Consider the following 24,428-nt stretch of genomic DNA (forward strand, 5'->3'; position numbering starts at 1 on the left):
GAATAGCTTCTCTTCTTCTCTAGGTTTGTGGATACTGGCCGGGCTTCATGGAGAAGTCTTCCCTGATTACCAACTTGAATCCCACAGCAGCCTCCATCTCTCTCTGGACAAAATGAGAAGCTGACTGTAACCAGATGTAAGTGGCCATCATGGGGAAATTGATCAGGATGGGGGCACAAGAGAGGCGGTTACTCCGGCCAAAGAGGCTTCATTGGAGTCGCCTCCTCTTCCTACTGGGAATGTTGATCATCGGTTCCATCTACCAGCACCTGAGGAGACCTCGGAGCCTCCCATCGCCATTGACAGACGTCTCTCCCCAACAGCCTATTAAACTGGCCAACCAGGACCTCCCCATCAGTGAGATGATAGTGGTGAGCAGTGACCCCCCAGAAGCTAGCTCTGAAATGGAGGGTGATATGCTGGCACCCCAAGCCACAGGGGGCAGGAATGAAGCGACACCTAGCATAACAATGGATGATAACCCCAGTCCACCCAGAACAACAACCAAGATCACTCCAATACCACCAAAGAGTAGTGACAGCCCTAAAACAGCAACAATAGCAAGTTTGAAAAGAGGGAAGAAAAACACTCCACCCACACCAAACAGAGTACCAAACCACCTCATTCCAACTTCAGGCAGACAGAGAGTAAGAAGCTATACCCCAGCACTCAGGGGAGGAAGGAGGAGCTCCATCCCAACTCATGCCAGGGGAAAAGGAAGGAAGTACCCAACATCTCCAGCAGTGGCACCATCCACAGTCACAACAGGAGCAAGCCAAGTCATCACCCCCACGACGACAGGGAAAGAGAGTGAAGCTGTGGCAACCTATAGAACGTTGGTAATCAGATCTCCTAAGAGGATGGTAGGAGAAACCACCACAAATACTCTCAAAGGAATAGTTCAGAGCACCCCAACTTTCTTTACACATGAAGTAGAAACAAACTTTTTGACTTCTCTGGGTTTGGTGGAAATGAACACCCCAAGCAACCCCAGAAAAGGGGAAAATAATAGTTCTGTCAGACACCAGGGAACAGTCCCAGAGCACACCTCAGCCACCTCTGAGGGGCAAGTGACAATAAGCACCAGTCTGGGTAGCAACCTAGCAACCATCGAAACGTCTGTTGCTGCCTGGAGTGTCAGCAATCCCTTGTCCCAAACTAGTGCACCAAGTGTTAGAACTGCCTCAGCCGTGAATGGGGAGCTAGCAAAGAGACCTCACACAGCACACAGCACCTCAGTAACCCCCAAAGTCATCACAATCCTGACCTCCCAGGTCCGCCACTGTGTGGTTGTAGAGCCAGCTCTAGCCACACCCATCATCCCATCCCAGAGTGTGACAACCATCTTATTCCCAGATGCACCCAGTCCCAGTCCCTCAGATTTACAGCCTAGCTGGCCACACCTCTACCCCAAGGCAGAATATCCCCTAGACCTATTCAGTGTGGAGGATCAGCGGCAGGGCTGGGTGACTCTGCATGTCTTCGGCATGATGTGTTTGTAGCCTTGGCCATCGTGTGTGATGAGTACTTTGTTCCAGCTCTGGGAGTCATCACAGACAAGCTACAGATCTCTGAGGATGTGGCAGGGGCCACATTCATGGCAGCCGGAGGCTCTGCCCCTGAGCTCTTCACCTCCCTCATTGGAGTCTTCATCTCCCACAGCAATGTGGGCATTGGTACCATAGTGGGCTCTGCTGTGTTCAACATTCTTTTTGTCATTGGAACCTGCTCCCTCTTCTCCCGGGAGATCCTCAACCTCACCTGGTGGCCCTTGTTTCGTGATGTCTCCTTCTATATCCTTGACCTGTCCTTGCTCATCTTCTTCTTCCTGGATAGCCTCATCGCCTGGTGGGAGAGCCTGCTGCTGCTGCTGGCCTATGCTCTTTATGTGTTCATTATGAAGTGGAACAAGCAGATCGAGCTCTGGGTGAAAGAGCAGCTCAACAGGAGGCCAGTGGCCAAGGTCATGGCCTTGGGGGATCTCAGGAAGGTAAGGCAGGCTGTGGAGTGAAAGGATGGGGGAAGCTAAGGACTAAAAGGAAGAAAGAGCTGAGTCAGACCGCAAGAGGAGGCTGTGCTCTGTCAGGCATGATACCATGGCATTTGCAAATGTGACAGTGGCTTTATCTCAGTTACCTATAAATTGGTTACTATTATAATCCCTATTTGCAGGAGAAGACAGTGAGACTGAAAGAGAAGTTAAAACATTTGTTCAAGGTCACAGAGCACACAGTAGGGAGTGGAGTCAGGATTTGTAACAAGTACTTCATCAACTAAGCAATCTTTTCCCAAACTCCAGGATTTGAACTCACCTTGGTCTTTGGAAATAGCATTTGAGTTGGCTTTGGAGTATGTTTGAGATATCAGTCAGGGAAAGATGGTGATCTCTTCCATGTACACAGAGCTCAGGGTTTAGGTAATGCACCTATACTTTCATTAAGTCTGTTTGTTCACATTCCAATCTTGGAAAGGGGTGTGGCTTAGGTGGGGCCTCAGGTGGGAGAGGTTTATCTGTGGCATGTGAGTGGTATGTGTGGGTGGGGGGGATGTCATGTTCCCCCCAATATTGGAGATGAGAGGAGCTCCACTCACTGACAAGCCAGTCAGGTCAAAGGCTGCGTCCTCTCTGTGTTCACTGGAGTCCTGACATCAGGAATGCCACTCCTGGGGGCTTCCCTGTCCCTGGAGCTCTGTTCTAAGAGCTTCTCTGCCCCCTCGAAGGGCTTCCCTGCTTAAATTCAGGCAATGTTTCAATGACTTGAAAGCTACTGTTAAACTGGGACATGACCTCTGAAAGTACGTCCTGGAGTCCTGGGTTCCAGACTCAGAGTAAGAATACCCTAGGAAATAGGGACCCCCTTCTATTCTGCTTCTGAGGGGTGGGTTTAGGTAAAGGCTGGCTCATGACCTGTCTCTTGGGTTTCAGAGAGGCCACCAGTGGGAGCAGAATTTTGAGAGCAAAGAGTACAAGGACTTAGCTACTTAATTCTGAGCAGTTTAGATGAGGGAGATTAACTGCACTTCCTTTAGAAGTTTTGAAATAATATGATTTTCTGGTCAGAACATGTAACCAAGAACCAGAACTCCTGTTCTAACTGGTGCTACCTTGAATTAATGGTGTGACCTTGGGCAGGTTCCCTCTCGTCCCTTCCCCAGACTCTAGGAGAAATGAAAGAGTCCAGTTAATCATCAGAAAGTCCTGTCTAACTCTAACTTTTGTGATAATGTCTGAGTCCAAACAAGTTCAGCTCTGGCAGAATCCAGCACAGTGGTTATTTGTCTGGTCTGATCAACCATTTGCACATGGAACAGAAAGGAGAAAAGTCAGCGTCAGAGCTGACTGGTGTTTGAACTGGAGTGGGGAGGCAGCTGCTCCTGATTCTGTACTGTTTCTTACCAGACAGCTGCTCCAGGAAGCCACAGGCTTAAAGAAAGGGTGACTTCTTGCTGCATAATTTAAGCTGAGGAAGCAGGAGCCTTTCTCCTAAGAAGTTCTCGGGACAGGCCTTACTAAGAAGTCCTGGCCTCTCCTCTCAGAAAATCCCTGGTGTGAATCAGGCCAACAGTGTTAAGAATGCCTCTGACTTGCCTCCTAGTTCTTTGTACTAATTCTGCTTTCATTTAAACTCAACACATTCTTAATTTTCCATTGCATCAGATTGAGAGCATCAAAGCAAAGCTTGCCAAGCAAATGAGGTAGAATTGTGATTTTAAAAGAGAATTTGTTGGGCTGGAGAGATGGCTCAGCTGTTAAGAGCACTGACTGCTCTTTCAGAGGACCTGGGTTTGATTCCCAGCACCCACATGGCAGCCATGAACCGTCCTTAACTCCAGTTCCAGGGGAATCCAAAGCCCTCTTTTGACCTCCCTGGCATTGCGTGACCCGGGTGCACTCACATACACACAGGTAATACACTGATACACATAAAATAAAAATAATAAATAAAAAATATATATGGAGACAGAGAGAGAGAGAGAGAGAAAGAATTTGTCCTACTTAAGAAGCTCTTGAAGGCTCTTTGCCAACCAGCAGGCAGGGTGTGAATTGTAACTCTGTTCTTATCTCTGTGTTAGAACAAATCCAGTAGGATTTTTTTTTTTTTTTTTTGGTCTTTTTTGTCTTTTTGAGACAGGGTCTCTCTGTAGCCCTAGCTGGCCTGGAACTCACTATGTAGACGAGGCTGGACTTGAACTCATAGAGATCTGCCTGCCTCTGCCTCCCGAGTGCTGGATTTAAAGGCGTGTGCTATCATGCCCGGCTAAATAAATAAAGGATTTTTAATTGACAATATTATTAAGCCAAACTACAGACTACACTTGAAAGTAAATCCACCATTATTTAAGATTAGAACCCCATAGTTTGGATGTACAATGACTAACATCCATCTTTCAGAAATTAGTCTAAATAACGTAAAAACTATAGCTATTTAAAAATGTTTTTTAAATATGTGTGGATTTAGAGTTTCACCCTGGATTACTTCTAGCTACAGAGAGAGTGAACCAACCACCTTTGCTTATGTCTTCGTTTCTGTGTTTAGCTGGCCAAGGTCTATGGTCTGATTAGAGGGACATAAGTTATATTGCATTTTATTGACAGTGTGAAGGTAAACCATGGAATTCATGTATGGATTTCATGAATCTGTATGGAATTCATGAAGCATTTCTACCCAAATTCAATCTTTGACCTAGCAAACAACTGCTGATTTTCATTTTGTTTTGTGGTTTAATGTATGTCTGTGCCCACCCTACAGGGTGTTTTATCTTACCTATGACACTATGAAAAAGTCCTCACCTCCCTCCCTCCATTCCTCTATCCCTCCTTATCTCCATCCTCCCTCCCTCCCTCTTACTTGTCCATGGCTTTCCCTGACTAAAGGGAAGTACTTAAGCTAAGTACTTAAGCATAGTTGGAGAAGTCAGGGGCCAGAGAAAGTGGGCTTCCTCAATCAGTCATGACTCTGAAATTGAGGAAATCAGAGTGAAGTGGGACAAGGCAGACAGAGTGGTTGGGAGTCAAGGGGCAGGACTGGTGAGGTGAGGTCCTGGTCACAGCATCCTGGGAAGTCCTAAATGAGGGACAGAGAGAAGCAGCTCCTTTTTGGAGAAAAACTTGGACAAAAAAGATACCTGGGCCTCCTCCTTCCTCTGTGTGACCACAGTGTCAGCTTCATCATGGCCACTAAGTGAGGAAGTGATCTTTGTGTCTTCCAAAGACCTGAGCCCAGAGTCTTATTCCATAAGTATTTGGCTCAGTTAAGAGACTCCAGTTTAGTGAGAGAAACGAGTCAGGAAGGGAATCCATGCTTATGAAGAACCCATTCCATGTATCAAGTGCCCCAACAATTGCTTAGTAAACTCTACAGGACTAGGGTATTAGCCCTATGTTACAGAGAAGAGACCTAACCCAGCCAAAGTCACACAGCTAGCTACCGACACTTAGTGCTGATCATGAATCTCTTTATTAGGTTTAACTCAGGTGCCCTGCTAACTATCTGTGAACTTTGAGCAAGTCAAGGCAACTCAACAAAGCATTTATCTGTAAGTGCTTGAATGAAAAGCAGTGTGAGGAATAGAAAGATTTTTATCTTCCAACAGTAGGGACAGGTTCAGAGAAAATTATCTGGCATGAAGAGAATCCTATGCAAAGTGCCACAAATCACACTGCTGTTCATGCATGCAGGCCTTTGATTGCTTGTTTGTGAAGTGAATGGGCTGGAACAGTACAGGCCTTGGCAGACTTTTTCTGGAAAGGCCAGACAGTAAATATCTTCTGCTTCGTAAGCTAGAGTCTCTTTCACAACTCCTCAACTCTGTCCTTGTGGTGTGAAAGCAGCTTCACAGCAAACAAATGGGTGTGGCCATGAGGTATTTTACCTCAGTAGCTGAGCAGCATCTAGGTGTTCTCCCACCTGAAAGACTGGGAAACAGCAGAGGGCAGCTGTTCATTTCTTACTGAATTTATCCAAAGGATGCAGTTTCTGAGCTGGAAAAGCTTTCATTTTACTTTGCATTCTGTCCCAAGTACCTAGAATCAGAATAATGGGGTTTCTTGGGGACAGTGATTCTAATCAGAATGCATTTAAGAATATTTCGAGAAAAGACTTAGTATTAATATTATATATGGTATTTTTATATTTATTATTTTTATTTTATGTGTGTGAGTGTATTGCCTGCATGTATGTAAGTGCAGTTGTGTTATGCAATGCCCATGGAAGTCAGATGAGGGTGTCAAATCCCCTGGAACTGGAGTTAGAGACCTATGTTAGCTGCCATCAGGGCTGGGGAACCAAACCCAGGTTCTCTGTAAGAGTAGTCAGTACTCCTAACAGCTGAGCCATCTCTCCAGTCCCTATATATGGTATTTTTTATTAAAAAATTTTTTTTTGAGATAGGGTCTCCCAGTAGCCTCAGTTGGTCTGGCTCTCACACATCTGCTTGTTCTGCCGAGTGCTGGGATTAAAGGTGTGTACCACCATGCCCAGCTTTCTTTTTAAAAAAATTTAACATTTATTTTGTGTGCATGAATGTATGTGCACATGTGCGTGCACATGTGTATATATGCATGCATGTACATACCACAGCATACATGTGGAGGTCAGACACCAACTTGTAGGATTCAGTTCTCTCCTTCTATCTTGTGGGTTCAGGGGATCAGACTCAGGTCATCAGGCGTGGTGGCAAGCACCTTTACCCTCTGAGCCATCTCACCAGCCTGTATATAGTATTTTAGAGCATCTCTTTTGACACTAACTGGAAAAAAAAAATCCAAAGCTAAAAATATTTAAGACAACATTGCCAAATTCACACATACTGGTTTGAGGGGGCCTTTTATGATCCCAGTAAGGCAACAGTTAACGTTTACATAGCTGTTGACATAGTCTCTCTTAGCTGTCTCTGAAACTTTATTCTGGGTTTTTAAGCTCTTTATGTTATTTTTTTTTTTCTGGCCCCAAATGATAACTCACTGGACTGTGCTGCATGCATCATCACAGAAAGCCAACACTCAGCAGATCTCTCACTGTCATGGAAGGGCGACAGGCCCCTTTTCCTGTGGAGTGAGGAGCTTAGGCAGGGAGGAGCAGGCATCAGCAGCAGGGCAGCCCTGTAGAGTGCCAGTAGTAAGGAAGGGCATAAGGCTGTCTGCACTCTTGTGGAAACCTGTCTCTACAGTTTGTCCCCAAGAATACCTCAGGATGTGAAGCTTGGGGAAAAGCCTAATGTTCTGTTCTGAATGCTTTGGGGGCTATTTTTTCCCTGGCAGGATTTAAAAAAATTCCCCAAGCAGACAAACTCAGCCCTTCTGGAGGGGCTGGTCTTCCCATTTCTCATCTCAGGGTGCACCCATCAGTGGCCTGTATAGCCAGATGCTTGCTGTAGAGACAGGAAGCTATGGACTGGAAGCAGGCATGGTGTCTATAAAGAACATGCATTCTAGATGCTCTGCCACCTGAACTAACTGGAAAAATAAAGCCAACAAGCAACTGTTTGGTGTCTGGAATTGGACATATGGATGATAAATAAGAGTGATAAATTAAGAGAATCCCAGACTGTGACAAGTACTTCAAGAGAAATGGAACAGTGCACATGAAGGAAAATGACAGTGTAGTGGGATGCTCTTGCTGAGGGAGTCAGAGGAGACCTCTTAGGAGAGAAGTCTAAAGAAAGAGCTGTAGAATAGAACAGGCTCCTGGAAGAAGGAAGAGTACTTGCAAAGGCTCAGATCTGGAAAGGCCTGGCCTATCAGAGGAAAGAATGGAGGTGAGTGTGCTAGCGGGCAAGGGAGAAAATAGCACAGGGGACAGCTGGGGAGGATGAGGGAGTTAGAGATTAGATACTGGGTTTCATCTGAGGCTCAATGAGGGAATAGCAGAGTCCTATTTTCTGAATGTCATTCCATAATTGCTGTGGAGAGAATGAATTGTAGGTGCATAAGCAAGGAAGTGGGAGTAGCAGGGGGTCTGATTAGGAGGCTGTTAGGGACATCTAGCTCCCCCTCCACTTATCTGCAGGGGATACAGTCCATGATCCCCAGGAGATGCCTGAAGCTACAGACAATGCCAAACTTTAAATATATATCATTTACTTTACAGCTTTTTTTTGGCATATCTAAATTTCCAGCATCATTACTTTTGTACTCTGAGGCCATTATTAGTTAAGATAAGGGTCACTGGAACACAAACACTGTGATACCAGGACAATCTGATAATCAAACTGCTACCAAATGACTGACAGGTGGGTAGCATATAGAAAACATAGATGTGCTGAACACGGAGATGTTCTAAGCAGGATGGACAGGGATGGCATTCAGTGCAGCATGCAATTAAGAAGTTATGAATTGTGTATTTCTGGAATTTTTCATTGAATAATTTTGGAGCATCATTGAATGCAGGGTATTGAAACCGAGACAAGTGAAAATGGGTAAGGGGTGACTGCTACATTGCACACAATAATCTTTGACTGATGTTTGAAGACATAATCCACCTGAACTTGGTGATGAAGAGGAAAGGCAGGAGAAATGAAAGACGATGCTATGCTTTTTGGCTAGAGCAGCAGAGAGGACGGTGGCGCCATCACAGAGAAAGGGAAGTCTGGAGGGGAAATGGGTTTAGGAGACTTAGGAACTCCAGCTCTGGAGAGGTGAGTTGGGGTGCCTAGATTAACTCCAAGGAGGCAGTTACACATATGAGCCTGAAAGTCAGGAACAAGGTCTAGGCATTAAGTAGGAATCACTAATAAATGTTTGGGCATTAAAATCAAGGTAGAGTCAACGTTCTGTGAAAGAGAGAAAGAGCAGGTCCTAAAGAGTCCCAGCTTTCACTCACGGCCTACCTTTGTGTGAACCCTGGTCAGGTCTGAGATACAGCAACAAATAAAATGCAGTCCCAACTCATATGGAGCTCAGCCTAATGGAGGAATTGGAGTTGGTCCAGGCTTTGTGAGACCGGATACTCATTAAGAAGAATATAAAACCACTATTACAAAACTAGATGTGTAAGGGAGAAAGGCCCCAAGGCTTCATCAACTCTATAGTAAATTCTCTACAGTGGGGAAGACAGAGAAGTCAAAGCCAATAATTACAGCATCATGTGGAAGTATGTAGGCAACAGCTGAGGGATTCAGTTCTGCAGAGGGTCAGGGAAGGCCTCTGGAGGAGGGGACGAGTGAGTCTGGAAGGACAAGCAGGAGTACGCTGAAAGGGTGGAAGTCCTGTCCTTCGTCAAGGCCAGAGGAATGTGAGGGGTCTGTGGGGAATGTGAGGTTGTAGCTGCACTGTGCAAAACGTGGCCACAAATTATGTGTAGTTTGAGCACGTAAAATGTGTCTAGATGTGCTGTAAGTGTAAGATACATACCAAAGGCTTAGTACTAAAAAAGAATATAGAACACTTCAATTTCTTTATGTGAACTGCATGTTGAAATTGTATTTTTAGAGGACTGGGGGCATAGCTCAGTGATAGAGCACTTTGTCTGGCATGTGTAAGGCCATGGGTTCTAGCCCCAACATAGTAACAGCAACAAAATTTGGAGATGAAGGAAACACTGGGTGTAATAAATATAATATAATTAAAATAATATATAATATAATCTCACTTGTTTGCAGTGCTGGACTTCTGGTAAGCAAGAGGCTGGTCTGCAGAAAATTTAAGCCTGGACTCTCTCCTGGGGACAGTGGGCTTCCAGAACATAGAGGAAAGACAGAATGTGCTGTGCTTGGAAACACACTGTGGCTGAGGGGTAGAGAATAAACCAGAAGGGGGCAGATCCAGGGTCAAGAGGCTTTGTGGGTTTGTAGGCAGGAGAGTGGAGACCAGATCAAACTACCAGAGACCAGGTTTGCCAGATCACTGGTGTGGGCTATGAGGGGAAGGAAGGAATCTGAGAAGGTTCCCAGGCTTCCTGCATCTGCAAAGGATAGATCAGGTAGGCAAGGCTGACCCAGTGACTGGCTTCTTCCTGAAATAACAGGTAGAAAGCCAGACTCAGACCAGAGATGCAGTGAACAGTTGAATGAATGTTTAAGAAATGATCACATTCATTCAACAAATGTTCACTGCATCTCTGGTCTGATGATCACAGCTGGGCGTGGTGGTACACACCTGTAGTCCCAGCACTTGGGAGGCAGAGGCAAGTGGATCTCTATGAATTCAAGGCCAACCTGGTCTACATAACGAGTTCCAGGCCAGCTGGGGCTACAGGGAGACCCTGTCTCAAAAAGAAAAAAAAAAAAAAAAAAAAAAGAAAGAAAGAAAGAAAGAAAGAAAGAAATGATCACTGATTAAAATGTGAGGTCAGGAAATGTACCAGGGACAGTCTAGAAGAGGAATCACTACATCATTGGGAAATGGTCATTGGAGGACAAGCTCCTGAGGACCACCTCAGTTTGCCACCCAGGTTCCCATAGGTAGCTACAAGAGACCATTGCTCAGCCTCAGTGGGTAGAATCACAGGTGCTAGAGTGCTTGGCTGCTATGAAGACAGGATCTTCTCAGCTCCTTTGCTAATTTTTGTGAGAAGATGAGGGTGACAGGGCTTCAGGAAGAGGAGGTCAACTGCTGTGGGAGGGGAATGCAAGAGCTTGGTGTCGGGGATAAGGGTGTTTTCAGAAAGTACCTACTTTGCCAGAACTGCTAAGGGGAACCCTCAGCCACGCCCATGTGTTCTTAACTGCTCAGCCATCCCTCCAGTCCCTTACCATACAAATAAATTGGGGAAAATGTGATGAAGGAAAAAAAATAGGTGTGTATAAAAGAGAATCACAGAGGAAGGTGATGTTTAAATGAGACTTGAAGCATGAGAAGTGAGGAGGAAAAGCAGGACAAGCAGGGAGGAGCCTGGTATGCACTTTCCAGGTGGATGAAGAGGGGCAGAACAGAGGAGCTGCTGAAGGGCAGTGGGGCATACTGAGGTGTTTCTGTGTTGCACCTGAGGCTTCCCTGGAGAGAGGGAGAAGAAGGGACAAAGAGGGAGGGTCTCTCCAGGGCATCTTCTGATTCTCTGCTGAATTCCTGTTCCCTTTGCAGCCTGGTGATGGTGCCATTGAGGAGAATGAACCGCAGGATAACAAGAAACTGAAAGTGGGTGATTTATGGAGTTTGCCCAGTGGGGACTGTATAGGGGTCTTGGTGTGAGTAGGGACATTGCAGAGTCTTGCAATGTAAGTGGGGACACTGCAAGGTCTCAGCATACATCTGCATACCCAGGCAGCTGTAGTCCTGATGCTGGGAACCTGGCTGATTCAGTGAGGCTTGGAGGCCCCTATGAAGTGGCCAGGGAGAGCCAGGGAATGGGCTGAGTCGTAGGGGCCTCTTAGCTCAATATGATCTAGGAGGTGCTAGTTTGGGAGATAAATCCTGAACATCACAGGTCTCTTTGTCCCTGGCCTCTTATGCGACCTCAGGTTCTGCATCTGTAAGATACAATTTGGACTAAATAAACTCAAGTCCTAGTTTCCAGTTCCAGTATTGAATTGATAAAAATCTCAATTACTGATGGCTTTAGAATGTCCAGGACTAAGGAACTAGGAGGAGCACTGGAGGAGGCGTGTCCCAAGGTTTCCGAAGAACTGCCCTACCTTATAGAAAGCATTGTGGGGCACTTTGAAAGGAGAGGCTGGGGCTGAAACCTCCCCCATTCAAAGAAAATTTCCAAGTCTGCTGTGAAGTAATGGTTACAGCCATCAGGTGGCGGAAGAGTTCAGCTGGAGAGGGATGGGGAAGGAGAACAGGGCAAACACTGGTATCTTCCATTTCAGATGGTTTTTCTGTGTCAACTATGTGTGTGTGTCACATCTGTGTACAGTACAGATATGTGTATGTGGGAGCCTTTGAAGATCTCTGGGCACTACAGTGAAAAGTCAAAGTGGGATGGCAATCAATAGATCTGGATGCCAGTCTGATTCACTTCCTGCTTGACTTTGGATACAATACCTCCCTTCTTTGAGTTTTTTTCCTTTTCTATGTATGGGGCTCCTATCCTTGCTTGTCTCTGGGTGGGGGGCAATGACAGAACACAGTCAAGCTTTTGCGAACTGTAAAGGGCTATGCCTGGGTGCAGTGGTCTCCCTGTGTGGCATGTGGATAAGGGTATATTTCTGTTTGCAGGGAGGTGCAAATCTTCCCATAATGTGGCATCCTTAATACACATGGTCTGCTCTCCAAGGAGGATGTAGGACTCATGCAGGGTGCAGAAGAGCTGGTCCTGGAGGAGTCAAGAGAGGCTGAGTGAGAGTTGGAGGTGAAGGAAGCAGGAGCTCAGGGCAAGGCATTGGGCCTTCTCTGTGATCTCTGTGGGAAGGAGGCAGGCTGGGAGGCAGGCTCCTGTAGCTCCTCCCCTGGCTCTGACAGGGGGCCACTGAGGCCTGTGTGGCTCTCCCCTTGCTCAGCTACAGTCGATGTTGATCCACGGGGGCAGCTCAGCTGCCTCTCTGCACAACAGTATCATCCGCAGCACCATCTACCACTTCATGCTCCACAGCCTGGACCCTCTGGGGGAAGGTAAGCAAGGCCTGCCCAGACCCACTGGTTAGCCCCACACATGCCTCCCCTCCTGTAGCTGGAGAGGAGCTGGATGCAAATGCTGTAGGCAGTGGGCTGGGGGTGGGAGGAGAGTTTGCAGAGAAGAGAGAGGGTAGTACAGGACCTGACTCAACAAGAGAGGGCCACATGGAACATAGCTAGGGCCCTTGTTTTCCTGCCTTAGCATCTGTCCTAGTTTACTTTCTTTTGCTGTGATAAACACCATGACCAAAAGCAACTTAAGGGAGGAAAGGGTTTATTTCATCTCACAGGTTATATATAATCCATCATAGAGGGAAGCCAAAGTAGGAACCTGGAGGCAGAAATTGAAGTAGAGACCCTGGAGGAATGCTGCTTACTGTTTGCTCAGCTGGACTTTTTATACAGTCAGGCCTACCTGCCTAGGAATATGTACCACCCACAGGGGGCTTGGCCCTCCTGCATCAAATGGAAACCAAGAAAATGCCCCATAGACATGTCCACAGGCCAATTTGATGGAGAAAAATTCCTTAGTGGAGCTTCCTTCTTCCCAGGTGTATCAAGTTTGACAACCAAGATTAGCTATCACAGTGTCCTGGCATCCTGATACTCCAGGAAGACCAGCTGGGTGCCAGGACACCTTGAGGGACCACAGTGGTCATAGAGGTGGCCTACTGGGGTCTGTGTTGGGATAGCGCCAGTGTCCCACAGGCTGACTGACCAGGGATGCTTCTGGGGATACCATAGCTTAGAAACTGAGTACCATTTCCCTTTACTCTGTATTTGGCTTTGGAGTCCTAGGAAGCTTGTTTTCCCCAATCCCCTTCAGCCAGGAATCCAAAAGGACACCTTGGGAGCTGTCATAACCACTTCTGGGGGTGGGGCAAGAGCAGTGTCTAAGGTGCAGCGAGGCTGATGTTGAACTTGATGATGGCAATAGCAGAGAGTCCAGAGAATCTCACGGTCCACATTACCAAGTCCTGTCTTCCCTCTCCCTTCCCCAGGCAGTTGCCCCATATGCCTCTTGGGCCTACAGTTTGCCTTTCAGAAACTCTCCTGTTCCCCTTGCCTCCCCCCTCCCCCCTTTTCTGGGTTTCTGGGGCAGAACTGGGCCCAAGACTAGCTTTGGGCAAAGCTAAGGGTATGCAGTTAGGTAGGAGAGACTAGATATGGCATGAAAGAATGAGCTGTAGGGAGACCCCTGACTGGTCTTTCTGGTTAAGGGACACATTTTAGGAGCTCAGAATTTTATCAGATTTGAAAATAAGCCCTTCAGACACAATATGGGGTATCAAGTGTTTAAAACACATATGTTGTAGTGGGAAAACAGTCAAAGATGAGGTATTAAGACCTCTCTTAGAGATTCTTCCAGTGAGCCTCAGCAACATGGTGACAGGCCATCCCAAAGTATGGGCTCCAGAAGAACAGCACCTCTGGGGTTCTAACTCAGTCTTCAGCCCTAGGAGTCCTCAGGTGATGAGGGCTTGGATGGACCTGGCCTGACCCAAGGAAGGACTCCAAGTCATGCCTGATTACTCCCAGAAGAACCACTGACTCGAACCAAGTCCTGTAGATAAAGGACCTCTCCTGAATGGGCCTGTGAGGTTCCCTAACCGGGCCACCTCTGTGACTAGCAATTGCCTGCTGGCCTACTTGTCCTAACAGGATTATGTGATGTTCAGGCCAGGCTGAGGTCAGAGGAGATTGGTGCTAAGGAGATGATCAGGCCAAACTGGGTGGGAAGAGGGCATATGAGGGAACCAGTGCTGGGTGAACTGGCAGCAGTCATCCCAGAAAGACCTGGTATAGACTGTGAGTGTGGTGAGCCCGGGGCCACCCTCAAGGTGAATGACTGCAGAAGTGCTATGGAATGCAGTCCTGCTCTGAGCTTGAGCCTGATTCTTTGCCTGGAGACTCTGTTCAGGAGGGGCTGGGCCCTCCCAGGCCTTTGTTCCTAAGCCTCTCCAGATGCCTGTTCCAGATAACAGTCTAGATGCTTCTGCCCTTCCCAAGTCCAGGTCTCTCCACAGAGCTGACCAGTCCAAGAGACATTTCCTGTGCTCTGAGCTCTCACCTCCCTGTGGATGGGGTTTCCTCTTGGGTCCCATGCTTCTCTTATGTTCTCACTCAGATATATGTAAGAGAAAGCAGTGGTGGAAGGGGGAGGGTGTCATCCTGCAAAGACCTGGTTTCCTCAATGGCATGGGAAATAAGAGGTCAGGGCAAGTGATGAGTGATGTTGAGTCTCTCCAGCCAGCAGTCATCAAATGTGTCAGGGCCAGGACAGGGAACCAAGGGTGGCCTCCTTTTTTGATAGCTACCCTCTGCTCAGCAGGAGGCTGCAGCAATTGATTAGTGTCAAGAGGGTGTTGGGTGTTCTAGACAGATGAGACAGAGGTGTCCTGGTGCCCTGACCTTCCAGTTGGGTACCCAGTTGGGTACCAGGACATCTCAAGGGACCACAGGGGCCATATAGGTGGTCCTGCAGATGGTGCTTACTACTAGAGGCAGCTGTAGTTGGGTAGAAAAGAGGAAATACCAGGCCCATTTTTCTATTTCCTGCCTATCATGGACCCAGTCAGAGGCTTCCACACGCCCAGCTTCCCAGACTGCCCCTACTCAGCATCATTGTAGTCTGCCTGCATTCCTCACTAGATGATCTCCAGGGTCTCCTCCAATTCAAACCCTTTGGAATCCTGGGGGTCTTTACCACATAGCTATTTCCTGGGTGGATGGCTGCTCACCATTACTGCTGTCAATTCACCATCATCAAAAATACGTAATCATGTATAAACACAGTCATGTATAAATTAATTGACTCTGGAAGGCTTTACAGATAGAATTTGAGGGACAGAGGGGCTTAAGGAATCAGCTAGCTCAGGTCATAGCTACAGTGCAAGTGGCCAAGCTAGGATACACACCAAGGTCCTCAGGCTTCAACGTGTGTGTCTAATGGTGTGGATAAGGCACTGCAGTGGTTAGGCACTCTTGACTTCCAGAGACCTATGTCAGTGCTCTGGGAATATCATGGTGTTGCCTTTTTTAGAGGATATACAGGCTTTTCAAATAATCTGGTGTTCATGGAAAGAGCTAGCCTGAAGTCCAGAACAGAAACTATGTGGGCATCACTTTGTTTTCTCATCCGTGTCACTGCCCTGTCCTTCTGCCCCCGCCTCATGCCGCACAGCTGTCAGGAGGACCTCCTGAGCTCCCACTTCTCAGGCTGGCCCTCTTTCTTTTGTACCTCAAAATTACTTATGGAAGTACTTTGCATGTTGCTCGGTACATAGTCATGTAGGAAGTGAGGTGTCCTCCCTATTTTTCTTGCCTGGAAATCTGGGCAGCCATTCTGTGCCTGCCACAGGCTTACAGGTCTTCAGTAAAGCATAAGCATGGGGATCCCAAGGGAGGCTCCACTTGGGATCTGGGTGTCTAGGAATCAATAGAGTGTGACTAAGAGTTGATTGCCCACCCTATCCCCTTCTGCACAGTTGGGAAGACTCATATGCATGGCTACTAGTAGGCCCTGGAGCATGGTGCACAGAATGTGCTGCCCTGACTTCTCTTAGCTTTGTAAAAAGTAAGCTTCAAGGGACCTTACAGATCATCTAGTCCATAAATGGCAAAAATGGCCTCTCTGCCACTGTTGCTCCACTCTCTGTCCATCACAGGCATCACTGATTGATCCTGGTAGGGAATCTTTTACCAAGTTTGGGTCAGACACTTCATTTGAGCTTGTAAAGGAAGTAAGTCCTATGTGCTGGTCCCAAATCCAGTCATGTCTTTACCAGAGAGGAAACAGGGGGAGCAACTTGCGCAAGGTTACAGCCAGTTAGTGATGGAGCAGAGACTTAGGCAAAAGTTTACAAATTGGGTACCATGAACAGGCCTCACGGGATCAGATGCAGACATCACAGGCTCCAGGCCAGCTTCCCTGCCCTACCTCTGCCAGGCAGCTTCCCTGCCCTACCTCTGCCAAGCAGCTTAGGGGCCTAAATGAAAGGCAGGGTGCAGATACTGTGGTCCCAGATAAGACATTTTTCCTTTCTTCTTCACAGACCTCCCCTCCAAGGACAAGCAGGAGAGCTTGAATCAGGAGGCCAGAACCCACTCTCAGACCAAAGCAGAAAGAAGCCCAGATGGTGAGAGGATGGCCAGACTGGCTGATTTCTCCTGCCACTGCCTGCCTCATACTGTAGCCAGGGCAGGTCAAGGACTGAGGCACATGTCAGCCAGGGCTCACTTAGAGGCATCTCCTGTGCTCTTTCTGCCACTGGCTCCCTGCAGATTCCCCCTTGCTCTCCTCAGATGGGGCAGGAAAGGAAAGGCCAGAAGGGCACTCAGCTCCCACATCTTATTCACTAAACTTCATGCCAAGTAAGACTCTGTTTCTTACTGTGACTTCTACACAAGGACACTGTTGCTAGTGAGTGATCTGAAATTGCTAACCCTGGTGAGGGAAGGTGACAGGAGCCTAGTGACAGAAGCCTAGCATCTGTTGGTGGCTAGGACTGGGGAAGTAGGACAAGTGATTACCTTGTGGGCTCTGTATATTGGGCCTACCTGGATCACTCAGCAATCCCCAGAGGGAGACTGAGCGGTAGTCATTCTATTCCACAGCCAAGAAAACCAGGGTACAGAGAGGTCAAGTGAATTACCACATACCCAAGAAGAGAAAGTGAGCCTGTACTTAACCTTAGCTCTTCATTCTTTCTGAGGCCCTCTTCCCTGCAGTCCTGACCCATGGCCTCATAGCAGCTTGCTTCTGAACTCAGCCGGATCCATTCCAAAGGAGCAGCCCTGAGTGTCTGAGCTCTGGGAGCTTTGGCCTCTCTTCTCCATTTGCCCTAGTGGTTCCAGCATCCTTGGCTATGATTCCAGGAAATGTCAGTGGATACAGGGCAACACTTCCCAGATGTCCTCTCCTCCTTAAATATTCAGGAACAGAGCAAGCACAATTCATATTTCCCAACAAGCCTCCTTAGGCCTTGATGTCCAGATGCCCTGTAGCTCCTCCCTCCTGTCTCTGCAGCTGCCCTCCGAACCTGCCCCATTCTCTCACCTAACCCATGTTTGTCCTTTAAGAGGAGGAGCCAGCTGAGCTCCCTATGGTCACAGCCACTCCAGCCCCTGCTCCAGACATGAAGGGTGATCAGGAGAAGGATCCTGGTGGCCAGGTAGGCGCCCGGCCTCTGTACAGCTGGAGAGATTTCTGAGGCCAGGGAAGGACTTTCTGGCTAAAATACTTCCTCCCTGAAGGCCTAAAATCCTGCTTTAGCTTTATTCCTCTGGGGTGAACACTGCCCCTTCTCTGAAATCATTTGAAAACATGCATACATTTTCCAGGGCAGTAAGTTCATGGCAGTGTGATATAATGCATATCAAAATGTTATATATTGCCACATGTTCTAAGAACAAAAGGAATTGTCAATGTGTCAGCAAAGCAACCAAGAAGCAGTGAGACCAGGTTGCCCCAGACCACCAGGCAGCTTAAATGTGGTGAGAGGGCTGCTAGATAGGGGCCCTGTCCTGTCCTGAGGCCCCTCAATGCTGCTGAACCTCACTTCATCCTATCCGTATGGTTTTCTGAGTCTTGACACCGCTTTGCCTCTCGAGCCTCCTCTTCCACTGTGCTTTGGCCAAACTGAATTTGTCTCTGCACTTTTCTACTTCCAAGCCTTGCTCATATCATTTCTTCTCCTTAGAATGCCTCCCTTATCTCCTGATAGCCTTATCTGGTCTGATATAGGCACATGGCTCCTTTGCTATGAAACTTGCCCCGTGCGCCCTAAATCCAAATGTTCATGGGGCATTCATCACTACCTCCTCTAGTTTCCCTATGGTGAGGTTCCTGAAGGCAGAATCCAAGTCTGAGCCATCTCTAGCTCTACCTCAGAGAGAAACTTCATGCCTAGCACATGCAGTACTCAATACAGGTTGAGTGACTGGCAGGCAGTGAAGAAGCCTTCAGTTTGCAAGTTCTAGCCCTGTTTTTTTTTTTTTTTTCTATTTACCACCCAGAAGCACAATTTTCTCTCATCCCTAGTCTAACAATTTAGGGCTCAGCCTTTAAGGCATTGTCCTTCCTGGTATCTGAGTGCTGAGTAGACCCTTTATTGCCAGCTCATGTGAAAAGGAACAAGAGGATGCAGTAGCCTCAGCAAAAGAATGAGCACCTGTGACTCCATTGGCTGCCCTCTCTTCCCTGCCTTCATTGTGTGCAGACTCTATGTCTATGAAGTTTACAAAGGCACCTGTGACTCCATTTGCTGCCCTCTCTTCCCTGCCTTCATTGTGTGCAGACTCTATGTCTATGAAGTTTACAAAGGCACCTGTGACTCCATTTGCTGCCCTCTCTTCCCTGCCTTCATTGTGTGCAGACTCTATGTCTATGAAGTTTACAAAGGCACCTGTGACTCCATTTGCTGCCCTCTCTTCCCTGCCTTCATTGTGTGCAGACTCTATGTTTGGTTTCAACCCTAAACTATCAGCCCAGCCCACCAGTCCCCAGGAATCCACCAGAGACCAGTTTCTAGTCTTAACCCAAATCACAAGTCAGGGAATATAGCATGTATCAAGTCAGCTGTAGGGTGGGAAAGGTGGGGTGCCTTCACTGCAACATAGAAAGAAGGGAGCCATTGTTCTGGGGCTATTAGGGGTGCAGTCCTCAGGAAAGATGGGGCAGCTGAGTAGTCCCACACCTAATGATTTAGATGAATTGCTAACCTAGGGAAGCTGCTCCCCTGATGGGGAGGAGGGAAGCAGCAATGATTTCAGATGAATCTTTTCACTCTTCAATCCTAATTCAAAGCCCACACATCCCCCAGATACTTGGCGTTTTCATCAATCAGAGTCTCAACCCTGGATGTATATTAGGATAAGATGGAGTTTAAAAAATTGTCCCTTGCCCACCAACTGAGTCAGTATAGCTGGGACAGGTTCTCTGGCCTCCCATCTTAAGACAGCTCCAGGTCATTTCCTATATGCAGCAGAGTTGAGAATCAAATATCCTTTGCGGGGGTTGCCAGCATCATGACATTTGCTATAGGTGATATGTTTACTCCCTAAGCACACAGGTCTTTGCTCAAGGGGCTGGAATAGCATGTTACAGGTTAGTTTTGGACTTAATCTGGGATCATTAGAACCACTGGTTTTTAGTGTGGAGTCCATCTGAAGCTGTGCAGGTGAATGCACTAGAATACCCGTGAGCATGTGAGCTACAAACCACTGGCTTCCAATCCCAGAGATTCTAAGTCAGTTTATCCGGTGCTTGGAAATCTGTGTATCTAATAAGATCCCCAAGCTAACAATTTTGAGAGCCAGCAGCTCATTCAGCCCTGGCATGTGTAAGGCAGGGTAGCTTGGTGGTTAAGAGGCCAAGAACTGAACTGTATATTTTCAAATCCCAGTGTCATCACTTGCAAACTGTGGATCATGGGCAAGTTATTTAACTTCTGTGTACCTTAATTTCTTCACCTGTAAGATAGGTGCAATTCTATGTATATCATGAAATAGAGTGAACACTTATTATTAAACTACTTACTATGGCAACTGGCATGTAAGAATGTACAACAAATAGGTATTATCACCATCTTACAAATGTGTTATAACAGGAGTTTTAGTAGACTTAGCAAAGCGTTGTGACCAACAAGGGTATCATTGGGCAATGTGGAGGGGGACCTAGTACCTAAGACAAGGGAGGGGTAGTCTTGTTCCAGTGTGTGTAGGTTCTGTGTTCAGTACTGGATGTCCCTTTATGGGGTATGGCTAATCAGAACGAGTTTATCTAGCTCTGGTGGAGGCTCTAAGCCATAGTAGGTGGAGTGCTAGAGGACTTAGGAATCTTCTGTTCACAGAGGGACTGTCCTGTGGAAGAGTAATTAGGCTTGTTCTGTATGTCTCCAGAAAGTAAACCTCTGTGTGGTGGTGAGGCTTTGATTAGACACAGACTTCAAAGCAGTTAGTGCTGTTAAAGTTAGGAGCTGCTTCCAGTGGTGAGTTCCCCAGCCCTAGAAATGACAAAATAAAAATGGGACAACCACTGGATGGGAATGTTGTGATGAGAAGTTTGTTAGATCATTGCACCAGTTTTCTCCTCTGAACATTTAACTGTTCAGATACACTCTGAGAACAACAACAAAACAAAATGTGGGAAAAAAATGCAAAAAAAAGGCAAGCAGAGATATTACCACACATTAATCTTTTCACTTTGGATTGCGGGAAGATGTGGCTGGAGCTGAAAACATAGGAGATGTGACAGGTGAAGAGGGTGAAATTCAACCAGGAAAAGGGGAAGCTGAGGCAGAAGGAAAAGAAGGTGAACATGGAGAGGAAACTGAGGCAGAAGGAAAAGATGAACACCAAGGGGAACTGAGGCAGAAGAAAAAGAAGATAAACAAGAAGGGGAAACTGAGGCAGAAGGAAAAGAAAATGAACAAGAAGGGGAAACAGGTAGGAGGAAACAATGAACAAGGAGAAACTGAGGCAGAAAAAGAAGAGCATGAAGAGGAAACTGAAGCAGAAGGAAAAGAAGATGAAGATGAAGAGGAAGGTAAAATTCAAGCAGAAGACAGTGAAGTAAAAGGTGGTGGAGGTGAAACGAAAGACAACATTAAAAATCAAGGTGAGGCCGCCAAAGAGAATGGTGCTGATGGTGAGGGCAGAAGTGATGGAGAAGACAGTAAAGAGGAAGAGGATGAGGCTGATGAGGAGGAAGAGGAAGAGGAGGAAAATGAGGAGCCTCTGTCCCTGGACTGGCCTGAGAGCAGGCAGAAGCAGGCCATTTACCTATTCCTCCTGCCCATTGTGTTCCCACTGTGGCTGTGCCTGACGTCCGGAGGCAGGTGAGTATCCAGCTGTGCCTCAGGCTGCCTATCCTGGAGGTTGTAGGGCCTCCAGGTATCAGGAAGAAGGCTGGGAAACCTAGACAGGTAGACTTCATCCCTGAAGACATTGAGTGGGACTAGAGCTCTGGAGGAGGACCATGTGCCAAGGGATATATATATCACTGGGTTAGGAGCCTGAGACCTCAGGTGTGCCTTGTGTCTGCCACTATAGGCAGTGTGAACAAGTTCCTCCCTGATTATGATGTTTATTTCCTGGTCTTAGTTTAGGAACAATGCCCCTGTACCCAGAACACAAGGGTATTCTGAAAACCCAGTGGTAACTGCCATTTCTAGTGATTGTTCTCTGTAGGGAAAGGTCTGACTAACACGTACTCCACCTAAAATCTGCCTCTGGGTCCAGCAAGCAATTGGGCAAGAGGGAAAGTACAAAATCTAAGCCCAGTACTGATTCTACAGCAAGCACATAGCTCTCTCCAGCCTGATGCCTGTTGAATACTGAACAGGTTGGGCTCCCCTGTATCCCTCTGCCTATTGGCTCCAGGGCTTCATAGGGAGAGGGCCTCACCTCTATGCACACCTCTTCTGATTCTTATTCTTCCACCAAAATTCAGCACTGACTTTGGGCCAAAGGTCAGTAGCCCCTGCAGCTTACTTTTTTTTTTTTTTTTTTTTTTTTCCTTTTCTATCATTCCAACAGGAATCCAGGAAGTTTTTTTGTTATTACCTTCCTGGGATCCATCATTTGGATAGCTATGTTCTCATACCTCATGGTGTGGTGGGCTCACCAGGTGAGTGAAAAGAGCTCAATCCTGAATCAGCAGGTTCCAGTGTTTTCCATTCAAGATGAATTTCCAGTATCCAGGCACCATCAAGGATCAAGTGAATTGGTGGTTTCCATGCTGTTTGTAAAGACTTTAAAAGTAGTTTTATTCCATTGTAATGGAATGCTTTCCTGTCTTTTTTTTTTTTTTTTGAGTCAGGATCTCCCTGTAGCCCCAGCTGGCCTAGAATTCACTTTGTAGACCAGGCTGGCCTTGAATTCATAGAGACTCACCTGCCTCTGCCTCCTGGAGTGCTGGGATTAAAGGCATGTGCCACCATACCCAGCATGCTTTCCTTCTTAACTTGTATTCATACTGTAGCATGATAAAGAAGGCCCTTCACATCCTGATTCCAGTAGATCAGGCTGGCCTGCACCCCAAACTGGTGAAATCCCTTCCCCTGCTCTGAGCTTGTTCAGCTGTGTCTGCTGGCTGGTATTGTACCAGTCTTCACCTGAGCACCCAGAGCTTCTCTATTCTGCCCAGACGCACTTAGCACAGAGCTGCAGCTGCCAGCTTTTCTCTCACTAGGCTGAAAGTATGGTTAGTACTACCCATATTTCTATCTGCAGCCCCGATTAACTCCTGACACATGACAGGGGTCATGTTTCCAGAAAAGAAATGTCAAGATTGTTGGAGGGGCACTTCTCTGGGGCAGGTAGAGTTGTTACAGTTGCAATGACAGTGAGGGGCAGGTCTAGTATCATGAGACTTCTGGTCCCCTGAGTGAAGAGCAGTGTGGTTCCCTGCATCCTGAACAAGGACCTTGTTCTTTGTCCCCACCCCCCATTGGCAGAAGGCATTCGCAGAGCTGCTTTAGCAGCTGCTCTGCTTGTAGTTCGCTATTGGTGCTGTGCAGTCTGTTTTTCACCTGTGGTTGCCATGGTTTCTCATCACTGTTGCTGTTTTACCAGGTTGGTGAAACCATAGGGATTTCTGAAGAGATTATGGGCTTGACAATCCTAGCAGCAGGCACGTCAATTCCTGACCTCATCACCAGTGTGATCGTTGCCCAGAAAGGCCTGGGTGACACCGGTCAAGCTCAGTGGGCAGTAACATATTTGATATTACTGTGGGGTGAGTGGCAATATTACATTCTAAGGCATATTAAGTGTAACTGGAAACATTGCATTGGCTCTGCTGGCTGTTTTTCTGCTTCATTTATTATACATGCAACAAAAGGACATTTGTACATTAATTTCTAAGAGGCAACAAAGTATCCTTCCACTCATCATAGCCTGAAATGTAACTGACTGGAATTTACAGATGAATTGAAAAGTAAAGGCTATTCATTCAACACCCAATACAGTAAAATACCATCCTTCAAGGAGATGAAGGGGTTGGAAGGAGCCATTTCACTCCTGCTCCTCCACACGTGGGCTTCTGCTAGCTCAGAGGCTTTAAATAGCCTCCTGTAACCCCCCCTACCCTGTCCCCCAGTGCGGTCATAGCAGAGTTTCTGGGCTGTTTTCATCTCCCGTGTCATGTCCTGGATTTGGTACTTCGACTTGGAATTTGTGTATATGCACTCTAGGGAGGGGCAGTATAAGCATCAGAGAGCTCTGATTACAAAAGACTTTAAAGAAAATTCATCCTGATGTAGGTCTTAATAGAAACTCAGTGATTAGTCACACATTGATCTAGGTTAGTCATAGAGAGGGTGGGGGAGGGGAAGAGTTCATACCCAGGGCACTGCTTTCAGTTTTTTTTGAGACAATCTCACTGGCCTGTCTAGACTCAAATTAAAGATCCTCCTGCCTCAGCACTGTACTATCACACCTAGCCCAGAACACTTGGCTCTCTGAGCAATTAGCTCTGAGCCCTTAGGGAAGTAATTTTGTTTCCCCGGACCTTTATTTACTCACCTGTGAAATGAGGTTAATAATTTCTTCTCTACTTCATACTCTATGTGAAAAACAAGTGCTCTGTAAACCTTAAAACCCTAATCAAGTACCCCAGGGTTATTATAAACATAGTGACTATTCTTGTTTCTTTGATCTTGCAGTTTGCCTGTCCCCTGGCTGCTCTTTTCTCTCATCAACGCACTGCAGCCTGTTCCAGTCAGCAGCAATAGCTTGTTCTGTGCAATTGTTTTGCTTTTTCTCATGCTCCTGTTTGTGATCTTCTCAATTGCATTGTGTAAATGGAGGATGAACAAGATCTTGGGCTTCACGATGTTCCTTCTTTACTTTGTATTCTTGATAATCAGTGTGATGTTAGAAGATCGAATCATATCCTGTCCTGTTTCTGTCTGACTCAGTCACCGAT

The 24,428-nt window shown here is 46.9% G+C and overlaps 1 protein-coding gene across 1 annotated transcript; it reads left to right on the top strand.

Annotated features, from left to right (window-relative positions):
* Window positions 1-45: 45 nt before the first annotated feature.
* Slc24a1 (solute carrier family 24 member 1) lies at window positions 46-24,428 on the top strand. Its single transcript, XM_017798988.2, is given in 13 exon segments — window positions 46-1,491; window positions 1,494-1,990; window positions 11,021-11,074; window positions 12,382-12,493; window positions 16,552-16,635; window positions 17,579-17,674; window positions 20,718-20,810; window positions 20,894-20,944; window positions 20,988-21,311; window positions 21,314-21,336; window positions 23,075-23,192; window positions 23,195-23,237; window positions 24,166-24,428. Coding segments are annotated over 13 exon segments (3,087 nt in total). The 5' UTR covers window positions 46-149; the 3' UTR covers window positions 24,416-24,428.

This window comes from Nannospalax galili, unplaced genomic scaffold (assembly GCF_000622305.1).
Source record: "Nannospalax galili isolate Female #2095 unplaced genomic scaffold, S.galili_v1.0 scaffold54, whole genome shotgun sequence".
Lineage (NCBI taxonomy): Eukaryota > Metazoa > Chordata > Mammalia > Rodentia > Spalacidae > Nannospalax > Nannospalax galili.